The 27,829-nt window shown below is 41.6% G+C and overlaps 2 protein-coding genes across 2 annotated transcripts in view; both read left to right on the forward strand.

The window, feature by feature from the left end:
* Positions 1-27,829, forward strand: part of agbl4 (AGBL carboxypeptidase 4) — a gene marked incomplete at both ends in the record, with an annotated part of 599,805 nt that overhangs the window by 482,786 nt on the left and 89,190 nt on the right. The window lies entirely within an intron of this gene.
* Positions 847-19,120, forward strand: bend5 (BEN domain containing 5). Its single transcript, XM_084067018.1, has 6 exons — positions 847-1,092; positions 2,388-2,518; positions 4,084-4,642; positions 12,645-12,793; positions 15,868-16,081; positions 17,699-19,120. Exons 1-6 carry the CDS (start codon positions 879-881, stop codon positions 17,893-17,895), a joined length of 1,464 nt encoding a protein of 487 aa, XP_083923144.1. The 5' UTR covers positions 847-878; the 3' UTR covers positions 17,896-19,120.

The following is a 27,829-nucleotide window of genomic DNA, read 5'->3' on the forward strand; positions in this document are numbered from 1 at the left end:
TTCTATTCAGAATGAGTTCATTCGGAATGAATTCATTCTGAATGAATACATGAGTGTCCATGTAACCGTGGCCATTGAAGCACACACACTCACGCAGACCAATGAAAGAAGACAGGTAGGTAAATCATGGTGGCTTTATTCTTGGTTTAGTTGGTAGGTACAATTAGATAGGGGCAATATTATTATTAGGCCTATTCACCAGTCCCTTATCTCCTCTACAACCAACTCGTTCAAGGCTTTGACAAAGAAACACAAATTAGAGTTATAGTTTTTTTTTCCTAATGTATGATATAGCACTGACTAAGGTCCTAGGACCAACACCTTTGCTACTTTTTTGCACCCCTCACTTAGAGCACAGAGCACTTTATGAGCATGTTAAAATAAAATAAATACTTTCTTAGTCTCTATCTAAGGAGGCTTCCTTAATAGTTTATGCAGAGAGTGAGTCTTTTTTTTGTCAGTTTTCCTTAATGAATGAATGAATTTATTTGAATTAATTTCTGAATAATTAATGTCCTTAATGTTTTCAAAACAACATGGATGTTTTTAAAGGCACTTCTAATTATAGGCTAAAGATTTTGAGTATTTAAAAAAATAAAGCAAAATAATAAAGCAAAACCTCCATTAACATTCTGATTCTAAACAGCTGATTAACCTTTTGCCAAAATCCAATCCATCTCTATTACTCACGCCTTAACGACGAATCCCCGATGCAGCGATGTGTGCGCCCAACAGACGCGACTTGCCGAGCGCAGATCAACCCTCTCCCTCCCCAATCCCCCCTTTTTGTGTATATATATTTTTTAATACTTAGAGTGGAAATATCAAAAAACAAGTGCAGGGGGGCAGGCAGGGGGACCGCAGAGAGAAGAAAGATAATGTATGCTTTCGTCAGGTTCTTGGAAGACGATATGTGCTACGCGTTGTCCGTGTCCAGTGTGACAGATTTCAGCCCTGTGCACAGGCAGGACTTTGATAACCAGAAGGTGTATGTGGTTCACAGAGCCGAAGAGAAAGACAATGGCAGCGGCAGCGGCGGCGGCGGCGCAGGCACAGGCCAGCCGTGCGAAGCACAGATCCTTGCCCTTGCAGGTAAGTTATAGTGCACTTTACAGTGCTTTTTTTTTTTTACCTTTTAAAGGACGTGCATGGTGGTGATCGCTGCGGTCAGGGACTTGTCTGTCTGTCCGCGTGTGTGTGTGTAAAACGTGTTGTAATAGCTGCGTTGTATATAGTATGTCCGCCCCGCTAACAGACGTGTTATATCTGACACTGACAGAGAACAGCAGCTAGAGAGCTGAGAGCAGCTCCTCGGTGGCTGGCTAGCTTTGCTCACACAGCTAGCTAGTGCTGTAGCAGCTACTGTATGGGGGGGATGATGCTATGCTAAAGTTAATATATCTATAGTTAGCCTTGTCGTCACCCCATAGGACGTGTTGTTGACGACATGTTAACGACGCATTGACTGCATCGACTGCCCCCCCCCCCCTCGCTAAATACAGTACGTGGCATGCGTTCACATTCACATGGGGGGGTTGTTTACAACTGTTAGCCTAGCCTTCATATCATGTGTTAGCAGCCTTCATATCATGTGTTTCTTTCCGTGTTAGCAGCAGCACCAGTTAGCCGATGATGCACAGCTTGTATTGCTGCTGCTGTGTAGCTGCATGCATGCATGCGCGTGCGTGCGTGCGTGCAGAGATGTCACATCAGAGGAAAGGGACATTTTGACAGCTAGTCGTCGGTTTCGCATCGTGTCTCGTCTGTGTGCAAATGTTTTCGTTAGATGGTTGCTGGGGGGACATTGTTGTCTCTGTTTGGGGTGTCGAGGATCGTTGCTTATATAGCTTTGTTAGCTCATCTTGTAGTAACACGTACTTTAGAGTGTAATAGATGGCTAGGAGAATGTTTTCAACACAGCACAGCCAACTTCAATGTCAGTAACATTGTTAAGATAGAATGACAGCCCCCAAATGAACCGTCTTGATTGAAGCAGGTAGGCTACAGTAGTTTCCTTGCTATACGACCATATCCATACATACAGTGAGTGTGCCAGACTGGGGTATTTAGCTAGATTACTAATCTCTCTGTCTCAGTCTGGGTTTAAAAGAACCGACTGATCTCCTGACGTCAGCTGCTTTGCAAGTGTTGCTGCTGTAGCCTGCTGGTTGTGACATGCATTTGTGTAACTAACTAGTCATTCATCTTTTTGTGTGTGAAAGCTACATTTGTACTATTGTGAATTTCAGATTGTAAATCTGAAATCCGATATGCCTCAGCCAGACACATGGCTGAAGATAAGATGTCTTGGTGTTTTGTGATTTTGTTTGCCATTGTAGCTTCCTGCAAACTTGTTGAACACATGGTTTCATTTCTACATTCCACAGAATCAGTAGAGGAATTTGAACACAGTATAATGCAAAAGAAGATGAAAATTCCCAAGATGTCCATCAAGAATTCAGGAAACTCTATTGAGAACCACTTTGGGGAGGAGAGACTGCCACTCAGACACAAAAAGGTAGGCTGAGCTGTGTCACGTCTCATACTGGAGCACAGAAGACATGAGTGTACACCTTCATATGTGTAGGGGGAAAAGGGAGAAACTGATGGCATTGGGTATCAAGCCCACAGCAAAAATGAAAAGTCTAGCATAGCCAACGTCTTAACCCCCCCAAAAAGAGTGTGCGGTCGGTGTAGGATTTTGTGTGTAACTGCATTAACCACTAAATGTTAACACATACAGCAGAAGTACTCTTGTAGCTATATTCATAACACAATGATGCATTACCATGAGCTTGGCCAGTGCCCAAAACCCCCCCCTACGCTATTTTTACCATATGCTGGATTAACACAAATTCAGCACTCTGGACAGCTGCCCTTTCACAGACAAATCCTCTGAGCTGCTCATCATTGAACCATGTGACCCCACTCCTCCCAGTTCCTTTTGAGATAGTTAGGACACTCGTCACAGTTCAAACTGACTGTCATCCAGTATATTTGCTCGTCACTTATCCCATTGAGACCTGAAGCTGATTCTACATGTCTCCTAAATCTCAACAGTTTTCTGAAAAACGTATGTTTCTATATCAGTGGTGCTCAATCTTGTTCATGTCAAGGACCCCCAAAATGTATATGTATTTGGCGGCCGACCCCCATCAAAATATGTTGTTCCAGGGACCCCCCAGAAGCAAAGATTTGAGTTAAAAATGTTCGCTTTAAATATATATATATTCAAAGATTTGCACACATTTTCACGATTTTTCAAAAATAGCTGATCTACAAGCTCGTAGCGCGGCACTCGGTGCCGCGCTATGAGCTTGTATATCTGCTATTTTTGAATAGCCCAAAGTGTAAAATAATGCTTTCTTAGCTCAAATCTAAAAATGAGACAGTTCCAGGTCTCAATGGGTTATATACAGTACAGTAGAGGGGTGACTAAAAATACACTCATGATCTTTTTTTTTTACATTCCCTAAAAATAGACTTGTACAGTGAAATCAGTCATTGCATGGATTGTGCTGTTGTCTTCAAAAGAGTGGAGAAATGTACATATTAATGTGTCAAACATGAATAGGTGTACACATCCAAAGAATTAGGATGTTTATGTCGGGTACTTACTTATAGCAGTGGTTGTCAAACTTTTTCATGTCAAGGACCCCCAAAATGATACTTATTTGGCCGCGGACCCCCATCTCAAAATATTTTGTTCCAAGGACCCCCCAGAAGCAAAGGTTTGAGTTTATAAATGTTCGCTTTAAAAAAGAAAATCTACTATTTGCACAAACGATTTTTTCAAAAATAGCAGATCTACAACTATGAGCTTGTAGATCTGCTATTTTTGAATAGCCAAAGTATAGTAAGTATAACATATGGTTAAAGTGGTTAAAATGATTGTGAAGCTATATCAATTTTGCTGGGGACCCCCTGGTATCCTCCCAAGGACCCCTGGGGGTCCCCGGACCCCACATTGAGAACCAGTGACTTATAGTATACACACATTCACTTTTTCACTCTTTCACACTTTTCACATTCACTTAACCCTTTCTTATCCTAAATGTCAGCGTCGTCTGCTTCGCCCCATAGGTGCTTTCCCACGACCTGGGACGCCCCTCCTCCAACAACTCCTCAAAGAGCCTGGCGGCGGTGGTGGCTCGCCTGGAGCGAAACGCGGCCAACTCCTGCATGGAGGAGGGCGAGGAGGACCTGGAGGAGGACCGGCTCGCCGACGAGGAGGAGGAAGGAGAGGACGAGGAGGAGGAGTTGGAGGGGGGCGACCACCAACATCATCACCATCACCATCACTACCACCACCAGCAGCAACAGCAGCAACAACAACAACAGCAACAGCAACAACAACAACAGCATCAACAACCGGAGGACTTGGAGACAGATTGTGAGTCTGAGGTGGCCGGCGGCGGCGCGGCCGTGGTTCCCAGGGTCTTGTACGAGGAGCTGGTCCTCAGCTACAGGCAGCAGGAGGAGGAGATGAGGAGACTGCAGCAGGAGCTGGAGAGGACGCGCAGACAGCTGGTGCAGCAGGCCAAGAAGCTGAAGGAATATGGCAGCCTGCTGACAGAAGTCAAGGAGCTGAGGGACTTCAACAGGAGGCTGCAGGACGTGCTCCTCATGAGACTCGGCAGTGGTGAGAGACTTCACACACTCACACACGCGCGCACACACGTGCGCGCACACACACACTGGAAACTAAACATTTAAAAAATAAAAAAGTTAAATGGAGATACAGTAGCTCTTCATATTAGAGCAGTTTTCAACCTTTTTCATGCCAAGGACCCCTAAATTGATATACATTTGGCCGCGGACCCCCATTTGAACATGTTTTCTGCCAGGGACCCCCAGAAGCAAAGATATCAGTTAATTATCGCTTTAAAAAATATAAATATTCAAAGATATGCACACTTTTTCAAGGTTTTTCAAAAATAGCAGATCTACAAGCTCATAGCGCGGCACTCGGTGCCGCGCTATAAGCTTGTATATCTGCTATTTTTGAATAGCCAAAGCTAAGTGGTTAAAAATGATTGTGACGCTATTAACTAATTTTGCTGGGGACCCCCTGGTACTCCCTCAAGGACCACTGGTGGTCCCCGGACCACTGGTTGAAAACCACTGTATTAGAGCATATAATATACATTAGAGCGTTCTAAATAATATAGGACCGCTCAGGCAGTATTCCATTCCAGTCAGCAGGGAAAACGTAGAATCCAGTGAAGAAAAACATTACCCTCAATGAACAGTGGACAGTGGATAGGGCATATTTTGGTTACTGTGTTATGGGGTCTTTTAAGTGCAGAGCCACTGTTTTTTTTATACAGTACTAAGTAAGTAAGGATTGAGTAACTTCTCTTTAAATTGAAATGTGGAAGTGTGTTGTTTTGTTATGCTGGGAGACCAACTTTGGAAAGGCATTAGAACTACAGAATAATAGCTAATAAGATCGTATGCCAATATAATAGAATAACAGCATGGTCAAGACAACGAACGCAAGACAATTAACAACTACTGTACACAAGAAGTGACAAACTAGTCAAGCATTGGCAAACTGAAAAGGGGGAGGTTTGATTTGACATAAACTGGTACTGTTGCTGTCCTCCGGCTGGATGCTTATTGGCCATGTTCACATGGTGCTGGAGTAGAGTTTCCCACTCTCCCAAGAGGCTCTCTATGCACAGCAGCCATATTGTGAAGACATTCACAGTTGTTACCAATGATACTAATGAAGGCTCTGTTCCATTCTGGTCAAACAGAGTCAGGGTGCTGACATTGTGCATGTTGGCTCACTGGAAACACTCTGCTACACCAGTGGGTCTCAAATGTGGGTCCAGGGACCCTCATGGTTCCTTGAGGGGTTTCCAAATGGTCGCTTGCGGGTGTGCAACTCTGAGAGTGTACAAATGGAAACGGGTCCATTTGGTTCCATTTGTACACTCTCAAGAGTTATGGGGGTCGTGGATACTGAACAATCTGAGAACCACTGTGCTACATGGAATGGAACAGAGCCTTCATTAGTATCATTAGTAACACCTGTGAAGGAAGTGAAAATATGGCTGCTGTGCATTATGACATAAGAGCAAAATGGCTTCTTATCTGTTTGAATATGATAGATGCTGTATTAATCCCAAAGGAAATATCCCAAAAATATGGTTAACAAGTAACAAACAAAGCCTATTACCATGATAGTGATAGTCTTGGAATGATGAGCATAGTATCAACTAAATGAGGTGTCCATGTAGTGTTTTACAGGGTCAGAAGCACTATATTTATTGTCTAATTCTTGATTTCATGGGGACCCAGTAAAGGTTTTTTGACAGAGTGATGAAGCTATGTACTGTGTTGTGTTTGGAGCCTGGGAGCTGAGAGTTCTGCACATATTGCAGTTTTCTGGCAAGGGTAGATGAAAGGCCATAGAACATAGAGCATTACAGTGGTCAAAGTCTGGATGTAACAAATCCATTTACAAGACTGGTAGCATTTGGGGGGAAAAGACTGATGGTCTGATTGAGGGCAATTTTTCTTAGATGGAAACATGTCGTTTTGTCTGTGTGATTGATATGGTGTTGGAGGGCCAGAGAGGAGTCTTAAGTGCATCCCAAGGTTGCAGATAGTGGGAAGCATGGACAGAGAGACTATCAATTTTCAACAGTCATTTACTGCTTTGCAATTTGCTGGCAAAAAACACATTCTCATTTTTATTACGTTTAGGTTATTAACCCATTGAAACCTGAAGCCGGTTCTACATGTCTCCTAAATCTCAACAGTTTTCTGAAAAATGTATGTTTCTATATCAGTGGTGCTCAATCTTTTTCATGTCAAGGACCCCCAAAATGATATGTATTTGGCCACGGACCCCCATCAAAATATTTTGTTCCAGGGACCCCCAGAAGCAAAGATTTGAGTAAAAAATGTTCGCTTTAAAAATATATGTATTCAAAGATTTGCACACATTTTCACGACTTTTCAAAAATAGCAGATCTACAAGCTCATAGCGCGGCACTCGGTGCCGCGCTATGAGCTTGTATATCTGCTATTTTTGAATAGCCCAAAGTGTAAAATAATGCTTTTTTGCTCAAATCTAAAAATGACACAGTTCCAGGTCTTAATGGGTTAAATATAGATCTTAGCGTCATTAGTGGAACAACAACAGTGGATTGAGAGACCACGGCAATGAATAATTTTGCCAGCGGTAGCGTTGTACTTAATAAACTATAGGGCTCCGAGCTCTTTGTATCTCCTTGAGTGGCGGGGACGGTGTTAGATTTGCGAGTGCCCAGGGAAGCTAAACAATGCATTTTAAACAAGGAGGACTGGCACTAATGGAGGGCTAGCACCATTCACTATTTCTACAAAAGCTCCATCCAAAGTAAATGGCTGAAAGCAGCAGTCAGATTGAGAAGGACAAGAATGCTGACTCCTCCATATTCCTATAGCCCTGAGAAGAGGGTCCATTACTCTCACCAAGTTTGGTTCGGTGCTGTGGTTAGGCCTAGTCTAGACTTAAAGGATTATTTTGGTCATGTGCATTGCAGTTACCATGTAACAACAGTCCCTTGCATGAGGTTGGAGATGAGGCTGTAATAATTACAGCGAATGAAAAAGAATAAAGTCTGCACACTGGTAGTTGCAAAAAGCTCCAGAATTTATTGCTCGTCAACGTTTCGGCCTGTTCAGGCCTTCATCAGGACATATATACATATATGTAATAATTACAGCCCCAAAGGGGCGACCAGATATCGCCTAAATGTCCAAACAATATCTTTTAATAATGATAATTAAAACCTCATTCCCTTTCCCCAACCAACATTCAATACTAGGGGCACAACTATTGAAACTTTTCTTAGCAATTATTCTATTGATTCGTTTTTTATTAATTGAATGATCGAGAAGCAGTTTTTTTTACAGATCAACACATTTTTTTCATAAAATGGTAAGACTAAATTGATTACTCTGATTAATCACTTAAGACTTAAGCCCTTTATACTTCGTCGTACAATCAATGATGACAAAAATAGCTAAAATAGGCAATTTACAGCTCACAATGTGTCACAATGTGACATGCTGTGAGCTTGTAGATCCTCCTGCTATATTTAAAATGGAATAAAAAATATTCGACCTGTGACGCATCTGTGTCACTTTTTTATTTGAGCTAAAAAAGCATTATTTTGCACTTTGGCTATTCAAAAATAGCAGATATACAAGCTCATAGCGCGGCACCGAGTGCCGCGCTACGAGCTTGTAGATCTGCTATTTTTGAAAAATTGTGAACATTTGTGCAAATCTTTGAATATATATATATTCTTTTTAAAGCGAACATTTTAAACTCAAGTCTGTGCTTCTGGGGGGTCCCTGGAACAAAATATTTTGAAATGGGGGTCCGCGGCCAAATACATATCATTTTGGGGGTCCTTGACGTGAGAAAGTTTGAGAACCACTGAAAAAGCAACATTAAGTTTCTCAGAAAACTGTTAGGGTTTAGAAGACATTTGCAGAAACCACCTCAGGTCTTAATGGGTCAACTCGATTAGTTCGATTTATCAGTGGCACCCCTACTCAATACTCGGATGCTTCATTTATTTTTTATTCTTTTCTTTTCTTCCACTGCACAGCACGTCACGTCTGCACGCAGTGGATGAGGAGCGTATCTGCTTTCAGTCTGATCCCAATGCTAGTCTGTTTGTGAAGCAGCTTGTGGTTCTTTCAGATAGTGTTGTTGTGTGGGAGTGTGACTGTGTCTGGTGTAGTTCTCCCCTTTGGCTAAATGGAATTAACCGCATGAACCCTGGCGTCTGTATTTTGGGCATATCATAATAGGCTAGCTGCAAACATTCTGCAAAAGTGGCAAATCTACAAGCTCGCAACGTGTCTCAGTGTGAGTCTATAAGCAGATCTATAACTAGATCTACAAGCTCACTACGAGACGTGTTTGTGAGCTTGTAGATAGGCTACTTTCTGCGAACATATTTTGTGTAGGGGGGCCAATAGGCTCTATGCACAGCAGCCATATTATCACTTCCTTCACAGGTGTTACCAATGATACTAATGAAGGCTCTGTTCCATTTAGTGTAGGACAGTGGTTCTCAGATTTTTCAATTTCCACGACCCCCATAACTCTGAGAGTGTACAAATGGAACCAAATGGACCCGTAAGGGTCCATTTGGTTCCATTTGTACACTCTCAGAGTTACACACCCGTAAGGGGCCATTTGGAAACCGCTTAAGGAACCATGAGGGTCCCTCCCTGAACCCACATTTTAGACCCTCTGGTGTAGCAGAGTGTTTCCAGTGAGCCAACATGCACAACATCAGCACCCTGACTCTGTTTGATCAGAATGGAACAGAGCCTTCATTAGTATCATTGGCAACACCTGTGAATGTCGTCGCAATATGGCTGCTGAGCATAGAGCCTATTACGTACAGGGTTTAAGTGGTTAACTAATTTTATAAATGCTTCGCCTCTATGAACAAAACTGTTTCACAAGTTGTAAAACCTAGATGCTAGTGCAGTGTAGTTGATCTCCGCATGTAAATCAGTATATCTTTTACACCAGTATTTGTTCTTGTGAGGTTGTATTTTTTAAAGCGATTTCCATTTGCCGGCGATACAGTGCAAGGCCGTGGTCAGTTTACAGTTGCAAATTGATCTTCATACTGTATGCACTTCACCAAAACGACTTCACGAGCCTCCAGTGTGGCTGCAGCAGCCATTGTAAACAATGGGTGTGTTTGATGATGGGCTAAAGATGTGCAGCTGCAATAATAACAATGGCCGGGTTTCCCAAAGAGATGCTGCGTAGGGACTGCGTGCGGTCCTTACGAAGAGTCTTACGCGCGGCCGTCCACACAGGCTGCGCAGTAGAAAAGGGCATTTTTCCAAATCCATTAGAATGGAAGTGAATGTGGCAGTTTTTTTGTAATCGCGTGATTTGCTTCACTGGGAGTCAAAAGGTGACTCATAGGTTAGCGAAGAGCGCCATCTAGCGTAAAAACTGAAAACACACAACATGTGTCAAAAGACGTTGTTGGCACTGTGGGCGTTAATAGGTCTTATAGCCATTATAAGTATTATTAAGTAATTATAAGGATTGCTTCTCTGCCGTAGCCTAATTGTAGCCTAAAAAGACCTCACCTCTCTGAAGGTATGGTTCACGCTTTTGTCTCTCCCCTATCTCAGTGATGCTCTTAATCTGCAACAGTGCTCCTTAGAAGCTATTTATTAAATTATTGAATCCAGTGGTAAATTGTAAACAAATGTGGGTAATGCGCGCACACCGCTTCTTTGCACAAAGTAGGGATGTGCAAGACTGACCAAAATCAAAGTCAATTATTCCAACCCCTGAGGGGGGAAGGGGATTAAATCACATTACATTAAATTTAGATCATTGGCCATGTTAGAGGCAAAGAAGAACACACACAACCAACACAGACTCTCTGAACCCCATTGTCATTCAGCAAGCACGGTGCAACTGCCCAGTGGTTATGGCTGGCGACTGCCAAAATAAGTCTCGCTACCCGCGTCCTTCACGACTAACCGATCTAACAACAACATACATGCACTGAAGTAAACAATCAGGCGCATCGCGTGCGCACACTAAACAAACACTTGCATGCATGCACACACACATACAGACTACTGTAAATAATAGGCTAAGAAAATACTGAAGCCGGCTATATACTTAAGGGTTATGCTTTTAATGCAAGTACATTGTCTTAAAGGGTGGAGTAATACTAGTCGGGCTGAGATTAAAATACATACCTCTTCCTACAGGTCCAGTAACCTGGCCACCCGCACTGGCCCTGCAGTTCTCTTTTGCAGAAAAACGTTTCACTACGAATTCTTGATTGTTTTTCCACTACAAAAATGTACTTACTCTGGTTAGCCTTTGGACCGCAGTATAGCTGCCGCCCCTGCAAAATAAATAAAATATAATAATATTAAATAATGATAATATAAAGTTGTTTTAGTGACCCTGCCCTAGCGCAAAGTAGTATTTCCATTGCCAATGCTGATGTAAGACTAGAAGTATTCAGGGACAACTGCAAAGACATGGGCTGTCTCATTTGCTGATCGATGAATAGGCCTACAGTATATGTTTGAGAATGTCCAGCAGTTGAGTTATTCTCAAGAATTTCAAATGCTTCCACTCCTATGTTGGTCGACATGTTCATTCCTACATTAATGTGTTTCATTTAGAGCAATAGGCTCTATGCACAGCAGCCATAGTGTGAAGAAATTCACAGGTGTTGCCAATGATACTAATGAAGGCTCTGTTCCATTCTGGTCAAATAGAGTCAGGGTGCTGATGTTGTGCATGTTGGCTCACTGGAAACACTCTGCTACACCAGAGGGTCTAAAAGTGTGGTTCAGGGACCCTCATGGTTCCTTGAGGGGGTTCCAAATGGCCTCTTGCGGGTGTGTAACTCTTGAGAGTGTACCAATGGAACCAAATGGACCCGGAAGGGTCCATTTGGTTCCATTTGTACACTCTCAGAGTTATAGTGGTCGTGGAAATTAAAAAGTGTGAGAACCACTGTGCTACACTAAAATAGAACAGAGCCTTCATTAGTATCATTGGTAACACCTGTGAAGGAAGTGATACTATGGCTGCTGTGCACAGAGCCTATACAACTTGAGATTGTACAGTAGATTTGTTTTGCAATTATACCATATGTTGTTGAGATCTGAACTGTAGTGGAAGTATAGTGACGATGACAGAAGGTTTCATTGCAGTACACATCATTAGACCAAGAGCTAGCCTTTGCGGACTGTTAGTGGGGTTGAACGGAAGGCTAACAGGCTACTGGCTAGACCATTTAACGGACAGGCTAAAGATTAGAACACCCCTGGGTGCTGTATGGCTGGGGTTGTAGTAGTGCGCTGAGCGACATTAAATGTCATCAGCTACATTGGAAGCTTAGTTTGGGCCCAGCCACCAATCCAGCTTAGCAACTGCACTAAAATAACTGTTTGTCTTGAGGCACAGGGAAGGCTTGGCCTCGAACCTGGACATACAGTACGCTTGACCATTGGTTCTCAAAGTGGGGTCCGGGGACCCCCAGGGGTACTTGAGGGGGTACCAGGGGGTCCCCAGCTAAATGATGGGTAGGAACCAAATGGACCCTTATGGGTCTGTAACTCTGAGAGTGTACAAATGGAACCAAATGGACCCTAATGGGTCCATTTGGTTCCATTTGTACACTCTCAGAGTTAAATTAACATTGCTTTTACAATATAAATTGGGGTCCCAGGGATAGAAGTGCCATTAAATGGGGGTCCGTAGCCTAATGCATGTCAAACTGGGGGTCCTTGAAATTAAAATGGTTGAGAATCACTGCTAGAGCTGTAAAAATCTTCTCTCATGGGGGTCCCTGGCATATATTTTTCAAATGGGGGTCCGCAAGTGTCAATTTGGGGGTCCTTGACATGAAAAAGTTTGAGAACCACTGCACTAGACAGACTAACGTTAGTCTAAGGCTAAAAGACCAGAAAACAGAAGCACTACTATGATGAGTAGTTTGATAAATGCATTACCTTGTTAACCTGTTTTCACCCATCAAACTCAAACATTGAAATGGTCACGGGTCAAAGTTATGCATTCTCAACTTTAATTTCCCCTCTGCCCTGTTGCCTCCCAGAGCCTATGCACGATAACGGCACTCAGACAATCAAGGCCGAGGTGGTGGAGCCCGTGGTCGACGCGCAAGAGGCATGCCGAGAAGAAGCCAACACCAGCTCCAGCCTCTCTCCCTCGCCCAGAACGGTCTATACCTTCAACGATGGCAAGGTCAGTCTCTCTGTGTGTGGACATAGTTTCCACTCATTACATTTAGTTTCCCCTTATCTCAGTTTCTCCTTTTTTTATGACTTGCTTCTCTCTTACCCCTGTTGTCTTCGGTATCTCCTCCTCGTCTCCTCTGTCTTGTTTTTCAACCTGACCTTATTTGCCCCTGCCAGTCTGCACAGCTAGATTATACTGAGTGACCCCACTTAACCACCCCGACCGCTCCTGATCACTTCCCTTTTTTCTTCTTTCTCAACCCTTGGCTCTCTGCCCGCATCCTGCAGCTTTATTTCATAGGAAATGCTCTATTTCCTTTAACACGTGTGAACCTGGGGAACATGCGGTTGTAGTTAATCAGCCTTTTCTCTCTCTTTCTCTGCGCCATGGCTGCCCTACCCTAGCAAGTAAACAAGGTTTAGAAGATTATTATTGTTCCTGCTAGCCCTGGCCGGCATCATCATCAGTGTTTATTAGGCGGTTAGGTCCTTTTTGCCTCTCCCCCCCCCACCGCTGTAAGTCAGCCTGCGTTCCTGTCTCTGATGACAGGGAGGGAATTGGTACTACAAGCTCTGGGGCCCGCGGCCACTCCAAGCGTGAAGAACACAAGCAAATTAGAACTCTCCTGCATCAGGGACACCATATTAATTATTTGCACCGGAGGAATTTAACCCGTTGAGACCTGGAACGCATCTGTGGCATTTTTTTTAATTTGAGCTAAAAAAGCATTATTTTACACTTTTGGATATTCAAAAATAGCAGATATACAAGCTCGTAGCGCGGCACCGAGTGCCGCGCTACGAGCTTGTAGATCTGCTATTTTTGAAAAATCGAGAAAATGTGTACAAATTAATATTTTTATATTATTTTAAAGCGAACATTATAAACTCAAATATTTGCTTCTGGGGGTCCCTGGAACAAAATATTTTGAGATGGGGGTCGGCGGCCAAAAACAAATCATTTCGGGGGTCCTTGACATGAAAAAGTTTGAGCACCACTGATATAGAAACATACGTTTTTTCAGAAAACTGTTGGGATTTAGAAGACATTCGTAGAATCGGAACCTCAGGTCTTAATGGGTTAAAGTGACTGACAGGTTAGCCGTAGGAAGAGAACAAGAGGGAAGGGGTGAGACAGAGAGAGGAAAAATAGAAAAGAAGGATAGGATGCAGCAAGGGTAAAATATATAACGTCTAAACTTGAGGACGTTGAGGATCTTGACTGCGGGCCAGGGGCCTGAAGCACATTATCCTGACAGGGAGAAACCTTTTTGGATGGCAGCCTAAAGACTTTGCGGTGATAAGACAGGAGTGAAGGCGAGGGAGAGAGGCACACGGGGAGATGCATCCCTGCTGCATTAGAGACATCAAGAACACCCAGGGCAGGCCCGCCGTAGCTGGCAATGGGCCTTTGGGGGGCGTCAGTGTTGATTTCGTCGACTAAAACTATGCCGAAAAACGTCCTTCGACTACCTTTTTTCACTGACGAAAACGAAATAAAAACTAAGGCTAAATATACTGACAATTTTGTCAACAAATAAAAACTAGACTAAAGTGTTATGGAGGGATTGGTTGCGCTCTGAAAATAGCAGATCTACAATATTATTGATTTCGCGATATATCGCGATATTTTATTTCATGATACTGTATCGATGCTCCAGGCCGTCATATCGTGATTTTTTTTTTTTTGCTTTATGAAAAAACATTCGAAAAACCTGTCACTGATCTGCAGCTACTCAATATGTAGTGTATATATATACAATATGTAGTTGTGATATATGTATATATCGCAATATATCGCAATATGTATCGTATCGCAATATATCTTGATATCGCAATATATCGCAATATATTGCAATAATATCGTAAAATATGGCAATATGTATCGTATCGCAATATATCGTGATATAATCGTATCGTGACCCAAGTATCGTGATACGTATCGTATCGTGAGATTCTTGCCAATACCCATCCCTAATTACGACACCATCAAGGCCCGCCAAAATACATTTTAGTAGACTATAATCTTATGATATTTAGTCAACTAAAACTAGACTAACTGCAAAACATTTCAGATGACTAAAATATGACTAAAACTAAATGGAATTTGATTCAAAAGACTATGACTAAAATGGAAAAAAGAATGCTGTAAAAATCAACACTATTGGGGCGTCCTTTGGTGTGAATGTATGCAACGTGTCGCATTGGTTTTTATAGAAAACTTCCAACAGGCTAAGTACGCTATGGATGTAATCCAGGATACAAGCACCCCGCTGGTCCAAGCTTATATTTATGAGCTCTGCGCTGCACTATGAAAGTGGTGCTCCCCAGGATTTCTAATTTTGGCTGAGAAGTGAGCCAGTAAGATGAGCTTGGCTGTTGTTGGCTATGATCCAGTTCGGTCCATTGTGTTTTAGATCCAGTGCTGAGATTTGATGGTGTTAAAGTGTCACTGGGTTTGTTTTTCTCCGGGGTTTAGCAGGATGAAACAATCTATACAGTATTAAAACTTATGTGAGCTACACGTTACCAATATCGTGGATTATTTGCGTTATAAATTGTTAAAAATGTAACGTTGCCTCTGCTTGCCATGATGTCAGATAAACTTACCATGCATTTCTTTTTAAGAATGCTCTGCAATGTTTGTTTACCCCTCAAGTATCTGTTAGAATAGAGAAACTTTATGGCCACATTTCAGATTTATCACTTTTTCTCTAGTGGCAACTGTTATTATACCTCTCTGCTTGTAAACAATAAGATTTGTATGGTTCTCTTTTTGTCTTTTATTTATTCTCTGTAAGAAGGTAACCAACTTATAACAATTCTATTTTATTTGATGCCAACTGTATTATAATACGTATGCCAAAACAATGCCAAACTATGCATAGTCTGGCATTGTTTATGCCAAACTTACCAAGCTTGCCATCATGAGGACCACACTGGAAATAAGTCTACTTTTGTTTGTTTCTTCCTCAGTTATATGAATTCATACTTTGTTGTACGTACGTGTTTTAATGTATTTATTCATTTTAATCAATCACCACCGACTACTACATCCACTACCTCTCTTTTTTGCTGCAGGTGCACCTGGGCGGTGGGATCTGGGTGGAGGAGGAGAAGTGGCACCAGCTACAGCGGACCCAGGGAGACTCCAAGTTCACCAAGAACCTGGCCGTCATGATCTGGGGCACGGAGACCCTGAAGAACCGCAGCGTCACCGGAGTGGCCACCAAGAAGAAGAAAGACGCCCTGCCCAAACCCCCACTGTCCCCCAGCAAGTTGAAGATAGTCAGAGGTGAGAGACTCAACAGCCACACACCTTGCACACCTTGCCCCTAACAGCATGCGTCCAATCACGTTGGAATGTCATGGCTGTCCGCACTAGCACTGTCGAGCAGTGTCGATTTCGTCGACTAAAACTATGACGAAAAATGTCCGTCGACTACCTTTTTTCACTGACGAAAACGAAATAAAAACTAAGCTACGATGACTAAAACTATGACTAAATATACTGACAATGTGGAGAAGAGATCCAGTAGAACTAAGCCAAGGCATTTCATGTTTAGTTGCACTTTGGTGTTGCGCTCTGAAAATAGCAGATCTACAAGCTCACAACGCGCCGCGCTGCGAGCTTGTAGATCGGCTATTTTCAGCATGTAAGCAAAAGTGTATAATCAGCCATTACGACGCCATCAAAGCCTGCCAAAATACTTTTTAGTCGACTAAATCAACTGTAGATTTAGTCGACTATAATATGATATTTAGTCGACTAAAACTTGACACAAACTAAAACATTTCAGATGACTAAAATATGACTAAAACTAAATAGAATTTTATTCAAGAGACTATGACTAAAACTAAATCAAAGATTTCTGTCAATGCATCTGTGCACTGTGAGTCAAAGAGGAGTTTTGGGGTATACTTGACTTTAACTAAACTTTAATCTAAAAGCATATTTGTTAACAGGAAACTTTACATGTGCCATGGAGCAGTGTGGAAGTAGACAGGTGACGGTTTTGAGATAACTGTGAAAATAAAAATAGTTTATTATAAAAAAGGTTATAGACCTCTCTGGAATTCTTAATGGAGCTCCACGGGACCCTTTGGGAGAGACAATCAAAGGGTTGCTGTAGTACCAGGGCGAGGCAGGACTTGCTGAGGCAAACGTCAAAAAATCGAGACAGGACATCTGTCAACGCGCCAGGGAAAAGAGGCACTCGCCTCACCTTTTGACGCCCGCAGCTGGTTTGGACAGCCTCATTTTTTTAATAATGAGAATGTCTGGCATTTGATGCTATGCATACAGATAGCACAAGGTGTAAAAATCAGCCTGAATTCATTAAGGTAGAAATACTGTCATGGGAATTTAGTAAAATGTTATGGAAATGTCATGCAAAGGTTTTGGAATTTCACTGGTAAAAAAGGAACCCTGTTTTAAGCCGACAGAAAGTACAAGAAAGTACGTTGTTTTGCCCATTGGCCGTGATGGGTATAAGTAACCTGACACTTTTTCTATTTAGCCAGCCATGGTACTGATAAAGAAGACATCTTTCCCAGCCACGTTTTATTTTCAAGGGTTTGTCTCGGAACTTCCGTTAATTCCCCACCCTGTTCAGCAGACATAGAGCATCTTAACCCATTTAGACCTGGAACGCATATGTGTCACTTTAGAATTCTTTAGCTATTCAAAAATATCAGATATACAAGCTCATAGCGCGGCACCGAGTGCCGCGCTACGAGCTTGTAGATCTGCTATTTTTGAAAAATCGTGAAAAAATATTTTTTACATTATTTTTGAAAAACTGTTAGGATTTAGATTTTTTTAAAGAATCGCCTCAGGTCTTAAAGGGTTAACACCATTTGCTTTCAAACAAGTCTGACTTCTCTCACTGTCACTTTCTCCGCCTCCCAGAGTGTCTCTACGACCGAGTATCTCAAGAGACGGCAGACAGTGCCGAGATCACGCAGAGATTGTCCAAAGTGAACAAATACATCTGCGAAAAGATCATGGACATCAACAAGTCCATCAAGAACGAGGAGCGGCGGGAGTCCAAGCTGCTCATACGGCAAACCGTCAAGATGGAAAACTTCACCTACGACGGCATGTAGTGTTCATCTGTTGTCACGACCAGCGCCTTCTACCCCCCCTCTGTGGACTGCCAGACAAAGATGAGGGGAACTCGGGGCAAACGAGGAAAGGTGTTTATTGCAGTCAAGGGTTTGTTAATTCGACACTTCGTAGTGAGTGAAAGATAACACGAACAGAATCCCTGCTTCTCTGCAATAGAACAACTGTCCCGTTCATGCAGTGCCACATTTGGTCAGTTGGCTAGCAGACAGCTTTACCCACCCAGTAAAATGCAGTCAGAACACGACTGCATTAGTTTGAGTCAGACAAACTGGTGTTTTTTTTTTTTTTATGTGCTTTTAAATGGTGGAAGGTGTGGAAACATGGTTTTTCAAAGGTGTGTGTTTGCATGAGGAAGAACAGAGGTTATTAATAGATATAGTTAGGAAAAAAAAATCAGCGCTCAAGCTATTTGTTCTGTGTCAGAACATAATTTAGAGTCCTTAAACTCTGTAGAATTTTAAGAGATTATTTCACTCGGTGAACTCTTCTGATGCTACGGACGACGATGCTAGCTTGTGTGTTGACTAAGTGAGATGTGGAAGAGATGTGTGTCAAGCCATTTTAGTGGCTGACCACTGGATGCGGGGATGTTTGAGTGTGTGCTGTTGGTACTTATATTACTTAATGCATGGAACGGGAACTTGGTGAATATAACTAGAAGCACTTTTACAGCAACATATGAAATACACAAGTCTTAATTGGCGATAGCCATATTGCACAGACATTCTGTTGCCCCTAGAGATTAAATCTTAGTCTCGCGTTGCCAGACGATCGGAGATCTCTCGCCTGAAAGCCAATCATGTCACCACCCCAACGACTTTGGATTGGTTCTGAAATGCCGTTTTTTTTTCTTTCTCCCCCTTTCTTTTTAGGTCTCTAAATTGTTTCGACCCCAGTTTCAGCAACAAAAGCTGGGAGATTGTCCTCAGTCTCTGGTTTACCAAAGTGTTTTTAAAGACTGATGTGTGAGTCTAATTAACTCTTTAGTGGGGTGGTCATTCTCATTTTGGCCATCCTAGTTCTGTAGCATAGCATTGTTGATAAGAGTGGTTGGGTATGTGCCGACATCCTGGTCAGGAAGTGCATTCCTACACAGAACCACATGCTTTCTGATGTCTGTTTTTTTTTTCCATTTACTCAGATATAAAGGAATAGTCATTTAATTTTGACCCCCCACTTAACCCATTAAGACCTGGAACGCATTTGTGTCACTTTAGATTTCTTTGGGTATCCAAAAATAGCAGATATACAAGCTCATAGCGCGGCACCGAGTGCCGCGCTATGAGCTTGTATATCTGCTATTTTTGATTTAGAAAACATTTTAAAGAATCGCCTCAGGTCTTAATGGGTTAAACATGTCTATGATTAATCAGAAGGGGAAAGGACTCCCCAACCAGATGTGATGTTCTAGTGTTACTCTTAATCAAAGCTCTTCCCTGCAGACATTGACTGTTTTAAGGAGTTGTAGTGGTATATACGGGCATATTGATGCCTAAAGAAAGGCCTTATAATGGATTTGGCAATCAACCGGGGGTCTGTGTGTGCGTGCCCCTGGATTTTCTAGTAAAGCTGTGATTGTAAATGTACAGTATAAGCATAAAGATGAAGCTTCAACCTGCACTTTGCTGTGAGAATGTAAAGAGGTAGCTAGGTACTGTATTTTCTATTTTGAATTCACACCGTTGACTCAAGCTGAGCCTGGGTCACATTGCATTATATATACGTCCCTTTGGGCCACACAGCTGGAGCTTTGTGAGACGTGAGACTTAAGGAAAAGTGCGGAGCGCTGTCCTTTAGTGGTGGAGCTAGCGGTTAGCCGTGGGTAAAGCTGTCTGAGGCACTTTCCTAGTGCCGCCAGTGTTCTCTCTCTAGACCTCCTGCCCCCCCCGTAATACACCCCCTTGTCTTTTTTTAAGCTGCACCACAGGGGTACCGAGTAAGGTCGCTCTAGTGACAACTTCTTGCGAGCCATGCCAACAGAACTTTGGAAGATATCCTCTTTTTTTCTCTTTTTTAGTTTTCATGTTTTTTTATTCTTTTATTCTCTTATTTTTGTTTTGTTTTTTGATCCTCAAATGGTTTGTGGCGGCTGGCTTGTCTGCAGGCTGGAACTAAATGCTGCAGATTGAAATCTCAACTGTGACCTAGCTGTAGCTAACTGTGAATCTGCTGCAGAGCTGCCCGTCAAGCCTTTTTCTTATCCTCCTCACACCCTTCTACATTTGTGTTTGTTGGTTGGTTTATGTCTGTCTGTCTGTCTGTCTGGATTTTTGTTATTTCTTACACTTCCATCAATATTTTGTCGTTACCATGTTCAAAGATATTTTAGTGTACATAAAATGCATCTTTCTATTTTTCACCAAAACATGAATATTTCAGTTTCCAGTTCTGTTATTTTACCATTTTAACTCTGTTGTACATTTTTTTTTTGGTTTGTTTATTTGATTGGACATTGTAATTCCTTTTGTTAACTGGCTTTTTCTTTTTTTCTTTCAGGAATTGTTGGCTTTAAGCTTGATATTGTATCCAATTGTAAATCTACTGTTATCTACAAACAAAAAGAGAAAATAGTAACGCTCCCCTTCCCCAGCCTAGGTGATCTCCATGTAAAACATGAGAGACGAGGCTATACCCTTGACGTGATAGTACTTACGTTGTACCACAGTTAGAAATAAGTTATCCATCAAGCCGCACTTAGGCTATGCTCTTGATTTCTATTGGTCTACTACAGGAAAATAACACAAGTTCTGCATCATTGCATTGTTAAACCATGTTAAATGAACATGCAGTAGGTAACACAAATAATTTACATTTAATGCACTTTAAAACATCTGGACAATTTCTCGAATCTTAAGGAACTTTATTCATAGTATTGAAAAACGTCCAAAACTATTTTTGTTTTTGTTTTTTTTTGTTTAAAAAAAATGTGTTTCTTTTCCTATGAGGAAAACAAGGCCCAACAATCAATGCTATTATGAAGCACCTTAAAAACAACACCAGCCTGTGGTGAGTTTTTAGACTTCTGGTTTGTTTTTTGTTGTTTTTTTTGTATGGAAAGAACGAGTCATGGGATAAAAGAGAGAGTTATGTTTTGCCAGATGCCTCCGGTGTGTGCCAGTCCGCTTACAACTAGTTTGTGAGGTTTAAGACCTTCCGAAAAAAAAATCTATTTTACAACTTTGAAGTGTTATGGGGTGTTTGTTTCAAACACCAGGCTTCCTTCCGCACGTCAACTGGATTCTGAAGCTCCAAACATGGCTCCCTCTTGCTTGACCCCATAAACAGTTTATCCTGGCACAAATGGGTGAACAAAAAAACAAAACAACTCCAACAACAGCTCAACCGTCAACTTTGCTTGGCTTTCTAGTTTATCTACTCATCTAAAAGCTCTTTAACAATGAAATGTGTGCGCTGGCTGGATTATGTGCTTTAACTGAATGTGTCAAGATGCTGGGTGTGTACAGATATGAGGTATATATATATATATATATACAGTATATAAATATAAATACATATAGATAGATTAATAGATAGATGATAGTGTATTTTTTATGGATGACTGGTAATAATATGCCAAAGTATTGAATCCCAAGGTAAAGGTAAAGGTAGGGGGGACGCTGATTGAAGAAGAATCAGCGGGGTTTGCACAAAAAATGGCCCTTGACAGGGTTTTAGCTTATATTAGTGAATCTCAAGCCACAGCAGAGATAGAAATTAGCTATATGTATTTTTTTTTGTTTTCTAAAATATATCCCTTATTCATGGTGTCCTTTTTTATAATTTCTATACAAAGCCACACGTGAGGTTTACATGCTAGCATGTATTGATTGAACAATACATGCACTAGCATGTATTGATTGAACAATACATGCACTTGCAGCTTTTACACCGTGTTTAACCCTTTAAGACCTGAGGCCGCGTCTAAAAAAATCTAAATCCTAAAAAAAAATCGGAAAAAAATATTTAAAAATAATTTTCACGATTTTTCAAAAATAGCAGATATACAAGCTATGAGCTTGTATATCTGCTATTTTTGAATAGCCAAAGTGACATAGATGCGTTCCAGGTCTTAATGGGTTAAAATAAGTCTGCCGTGTTAGTCCCATCTCGCTGGAATTATGTGACACGTTGTCATTTGCAGTCGTCGTCTCTCTTTGTTTTCTCCGATGCCAAAAAAGGGGGATGCAGTTTAAACCGTGCTTAAAAAATAAGAGTATTAATAGAACTATTACATCACCTGTGTGTAATGTTAACTTCTTTGTCAAAGGCTAGTTTCCTTGAGCTCGATTTTTAAGCCTAATCCTTTAACTAAAACCATCTTCAGAGGATAATCTCTAGTTTCTAAAGTACGCTTTTAACCCAGATTTGGCTTTCTCTGCGTCTGTGAAGCCAGCCCAATGTCGGTTTATGACCAGTGTGGTATAGCAGCACATCAGCAACACACGCACGCACGCACACACACACACACACACACACACACACACACACACACACACACACACACACACACACACACACACACACACACACACACACACACACACACACACACACACACACACACACACACACACACACACACACACACACACACCAGTAAACACACTGGCAGAGCCATTGATTGATGTTGCCATTGGCTCTATAACATGCCACCATACTGCCCAGTGCTCTTCACACAATGACTTTTCATTAGAGAGGTGTATAGGGACATCACTTACTCGGTGGTCCCTGTCCAGTGTTATACCGTATATAAGTATATATATTTTAAAAAGTCTCCTGTTCTGCTAATAGTGGTATGGACCGGATATAGGAGAGAAAAAAATGGAGAAGAAAATAGCATTTCTGCCAGGTCCTCTTTGCTTGCCATTTTCTGCTTAACGTGTTAACACACATATCCTGTCAAAGTGAAAAAATCTTTTGTGTTGCATTTTGACAGGCCTCATAGGAGATATCAGTCTTAGCAGCACTGTGTGAAACAGGATCAGGAACTTACAGTACATCCACCAGTTCTCTGCGATTTGAAACAACTACCTAAGACCCATTACTGTTTATAAGCCTCAGATACAATGTCAAACTTTACTCCAAATAAGACGGTGTGGGAAAGGAAACATTGTGGGCTTATCTTTTTTTTCCCTTACAGCAGACTGTAGGCGTACAAGGTCCTGCGGCGATATTGTATACAATCCACAAACCGGTTCTACTTCATCTAGCTTCACCGTCCTACCTCATTGCTACTCTGGTGTTTGTTTGTCAGTGACTGTAAAACTATGTATGTATATTTTAGGAAAAAGTTATACCTGATTAATCTTCTCTCAAAACCTGTACAGCATATAAAACGTATAAAACACCTCAGTAACACGAGAAAATCATTCTTAGGGTGTAAAAAAACAAAACAGTTTTATGACCTGCTTTTAAGACGCTGCTGTGAAGGGATGTCTGCGTGGGTGGGGGGAGGGAGGGGGGGGTCGTCTGTGATAATGTATCTCTGCTCTTTGCTATGTCGTGCAGTCGATTAGTGGGCGTTGTTCTGTCTGTGTTCCGGCTTTCTCAGATTTTTACTGGTTGATGGTGCTACCAGCAAACAGGTTCTTAAACCGATCTGTCTCTCTCTGACCTCAAATGGTGCTACGTTTTTTCTATGTTTTTATTCCACATTCAGCTATTTTATTCAGGTGTGTGAATTTACCCATATCCCCACCACGCAAATCGAATTTTAAGCCAAACTTTTTAGCAGCGTGATTTAACCACCATACGTATCCACCCGACTGCTATCCATCCAAATATTGTAGCTAGTTATACAGTAGATAGTTAGTTATATTATATTCTCAGCTGTGAGTATCAACCGTACCTCAAAAACCTGCCGTTTCTCAATGGATGCATCTGCTTCTAGAACTCCCTTGGTGTCTACCGATTGTACAGTACATTGTCAAAGTATATTAGGGGAAAATATGCATATTTTAAAAGCTACATTAGGCTTCAACTGTTGAGTACTTGGCTACATCGTTCTCAAGTGACTTCAACAGTAACACTGTTCGATGTTGCACACTAGGCTGGCTTTCCCAGTGGCGTGCACAGACATTTTGAGGGGCAGGTGCTCAAGTAAATTATACTTTTTTTTGTGTACTTGGTCTGCTCTTTTTTCCCTCTACACCTATACCTCTTTGCCAAAAATAGCCGATCTACAAGCCCACAACGCCTCGCAGCGCGAGGCGTTGTGGGCTTGTAGATCTGCTATTTTTGGCTAAAGTTCTCCTCAGAAAAGGGATGCTAGGTTTCAAGTGGTTATGGTAAAAAGAAAAATCATATCACATGAAGATTTGGCGGACCCCCTGTAGTAACTCTGAGGACCCCTAGGGGTCCCGGACCCCCTGTTGGAGACCCCTGCTGTAAACTGAAAAAAGGGCACTTCTGGTCAAGAGGGCAAAGGACAGGTGCTCAAGCACCACCTAGAGTCTATCTGTGCACGTCCCTGGGCTTTCCTTAGGTCTGAGTTATCCTTGGTTGCGCACTGGTGTCAGGCACCAAATAATGGTTTTACAAGCTCATAAAGCATTGCAACGCGTTGTAAGCTTGTAGATCTGCTATATTCGGTGCACAACTAAGTCATAACTCAGACATTACAAACTCTCAGTCGGACTGGGCAGTGTACATTATAGTATCTGTAGATTTGGTCCTCAGCAAATAACTTTTTTTTCTCCTTTTTTGTGTCATAGCGGTAGTTCAACACAGCTTGTGTTCACGGGGGGAACTATTCACTCCATAGTTCTTGCTCTGTAAAATCCTTGGTGTTGATTTAACCCATTAAGACCTGAGGCCGATTCTTGTCTTGTTGCTATAATATCAGTGGTTCTCAAAACTTTTTCATGTCAAGGACCACCCAAAATTTAAATTTAAAAAACATCTAAAATGTTTCAAAAATAGCAGATCTACAAGCTCATAGCGCGGCACCCGGTGCCGCGCTATGAGCTTGTATATCTGCTATTTTTGAATAGCCAAAGACATCTTAAAATGACAGAGATGCGTTCCCGGTCTTAATGGACTAACTCAGAGAGTGTTTTATTGCATTTAAGAGTTATATTCAGTATTTTACAGCGTGGTTATGAAAACCAATAACCTGTTTGAAATCCAACTGAGTTTGTTAATGTACTATGTACCAAAGAGGGCCTTTTTCTGAGAGAGAATGAAACACACTGTGTCCCTTGTGTCATGTAGATCATTGAAGAACTTTCATGATGACATAACTCTTAAGGGATCTGTTGGATTATTATTATTATTGGTCAACAATGTTTTGATTGGACCTCGTTGATGAGATGCTGGTTTTATCTGATCACAAGCTGTGTGTGTTCCCCGCTTGTCTGTCACCTTTTTGATGTCCACCTCCACCTTGCTGCTGAAATATAGAATTATCTGAAAGATATATACGTATGAAAATGTACTTATCAATATTCTCTTTTTTTTTTTAAGATGTCAATGATGTTTTCTCATGAATGCATTACTGTGAACCAGAGTGGTAGATGCAGCACAGTTCAGCAAACGGGCGTTTAAGACAAGAGGAGATTAATCACACTTCAAATGCTAAACGTGTACAGTACAGTGGAGTCTAATGGTTGATATGATCGTATATCTACAAACTTGTAGATGGGCCATTTTTGAGTGGTGCCGAAGGCAACCACTCCTATACGTGGCTTTGTCTGTGTGTCCGTGTGTCCACCAAGCTAACATTGATCAAGCATCACGTGACACGTGACAATATTTTGAAAGGGTGTGCTTTGATTGGCTAGCGAGACGCATGACGAAATAGAGCCCTATAAATATGTGTGTCACTTTGAAACATTACTTACATGTTTCAAAGTGACATCAGTGCCATCAGCCAAGCTAACATTGGCTGATTGAACATGTTAGCCAAGCTAAGCAAGGCACCACTCACTTCACACAGGGTGTGATTTTTTGGCAACTAAGTATAAATCTAAGCCTTAGAAGTCCACTGAACCAGTGCACCAAAAGTATTTGAAGTATACTTGTCCAGCAGGGTTGCTGTATCTGTTGATATGTATGTATTTATTCTCTCTACTCTGACCATGTCTGTGTGAGTGTGAGGTGTGCTGAGGAATCCTCTCACAGCTTGAGGTCCAGGGGTTTAGATATGGAATGGTTGGTGTACTTGGAAACATACAAGACCTGTCTTTCTTTCACCCGCTTCATGGTCCCAAGTCTAAAGCTTTGACTGTTGGGGGGGGATTGGCCAGTCAGGTTTCTGTTCTGACAAAATGTGTAAATGTGTTGCTGTGATTGCCTGGTCCTGAAACCAGTATACGAGCTTTAGTCAATTCCTCAGACTGTCACAGTCCTGGCTGAACCGGCCTACACTGAACCAAGATCAGCCCAGTGTTGTGTGTGCGTGTATGAGTGAGATTGAGAAAAAGGGAGAGAGATTGAATTTGGATTTGTGAATGTGTCTACCAGACCCCTGAGAAACTGAGCCAGAGGGACAAAAGAGTGACTTGTCAAAATCTGTACAGAACGGAATAATCCTTTCATACTTCTGAACTAAGTGGAGTCGTACTTAACTGCTCTGGTATATAATGTACCTGTCCATAATAGCTGGTCTAACTGTAACACAGGGGACACCAGAAGCCTGTGTTTGACTGTTTGGAGAGTGATTACCGATGGTTACATGGGATATGCCACCATGTTGCACAAGACAAACAAAAAGAAATAACTATCTCTTTCTCCTTGATAACACAAACATATCTGATGTGTTTTGCTGGTAATGTGTAATTATAGCATACAAAGGTGGAAAAAGATAAGAGAAAGTGAAAAGTGTCTCCTTTAATTGCCAATTTGTGAACATGGTTGTGTGTCCTTCATAACGACTGGAAATTGCTCCTTGGGAAAGATTGGGATGGTGGGATTGTGTATGGTGTATTCCTTGATTGATCTTATGACCATTGTGGCCAAAAACAAATGGATTTGGAACCTCTGGATGTTTGGTCCTGGGAGTGAGAGTTGAACTCTCCATCAACCTCTGAGCCCCACTATGGCACCCCCTATTCCCTACATGTTCAGAAATTGTAATACAATGTTATACAAAAAATGTACAATACATGTCTTTGCTAAAAACCGGTCACACCTCCTGCTATGCGAACAACTCTTTGACGCTTAGCATCCTGTTCTGTTTTGTTCTGTTCTGTTCTGTGTTTCTCTTGCTGCAGTCAGGTACACCTGTTTAATGTACAGATCAACAAAAATAAATTGAGACTTTTATTCTATCAGCACAAGCCTATTATCTTCATTGTTGGTGATCCTTTCTGTCTGCCAACATTTTTAACATGTAATGTTTTCTTATGTCCATTTCATGAAGTAAGATAATATGGGTGTTCAATACAAAATGTTCTACTTTGCGGTGCTCTAAGATAACTTTTTGAGGGGCAAAACAAACTAATATCAACGAGCACTGGTGTAATGTGCTCGTTGATGTTGTCTTCCATCTATTGAATACTGTGACCAGTGCCTTCTTTTCCTTTCGATGTTCTTTACAGACTGTTGTACTTTTTCTTCCAGAGAATGTAGCAATCTTTGCTGTGTCATGTTGTCAGCATTTGTGGCTCGTCTTCGTTTTTCGCATGCCTTCGGCCTGGCGGAGACAACTAACATACTGTATAAACATTCCCCTTAAATTTGTTATGTTATGTCAAATAAGAGTTTAATATGGTCCTATACGTATGGATTTATGACCAGTTTGAGGATATAAGTGTAAACCTACATCACATTTAAAGAGGCTCCTATGATGATATACTACTGTTTTGATGCGAAACCTGTAACTAAAAATGTAAGCTTTTTTTAGGAACTAGAACGAAAAGTTACTTTAGATCCATATGCTATATTTTTGAAATTCTTATTTCATTACTCGGA

The sequence above is a fragment of the Gymnoscopelus microlampas genome (assembly GCF_963454915.1).
Source record: "Gymnoscopelus microlampas genome assembly, chromosome: 9".
NCBI classification, from domain to species: domain Eukaryota; kingdom Metazoa; phylum Chordata; class Actinopteri; order Myctophiformes; family Myctophidae; genus Gymnoscopelus; species Gymnoscopelus microlampas.

Coding starts and splice junctions, on each gene's coding strand:
- bend5 (XM_084067018.1), top strand. CDS start 879: ATGTATGCTTTCGTCAGGTTCTTGGAAGACGATATGTGCTACGCGTTG. Junction 1,093..2,387: donor ACAGATCCTTGCCCTTGCAG/GTAAGTTATAGT, acceptor TACATTCCACAG/AATCAGTAGAGGAATTTGAA. Junction 12,794..15,867: donor ATACCTTCAACGATGGCAAG/GTCAGTCTCTCT, acceptor TTTTTGCTGCAG/GTGCACCTGGGCGGTGGGAT.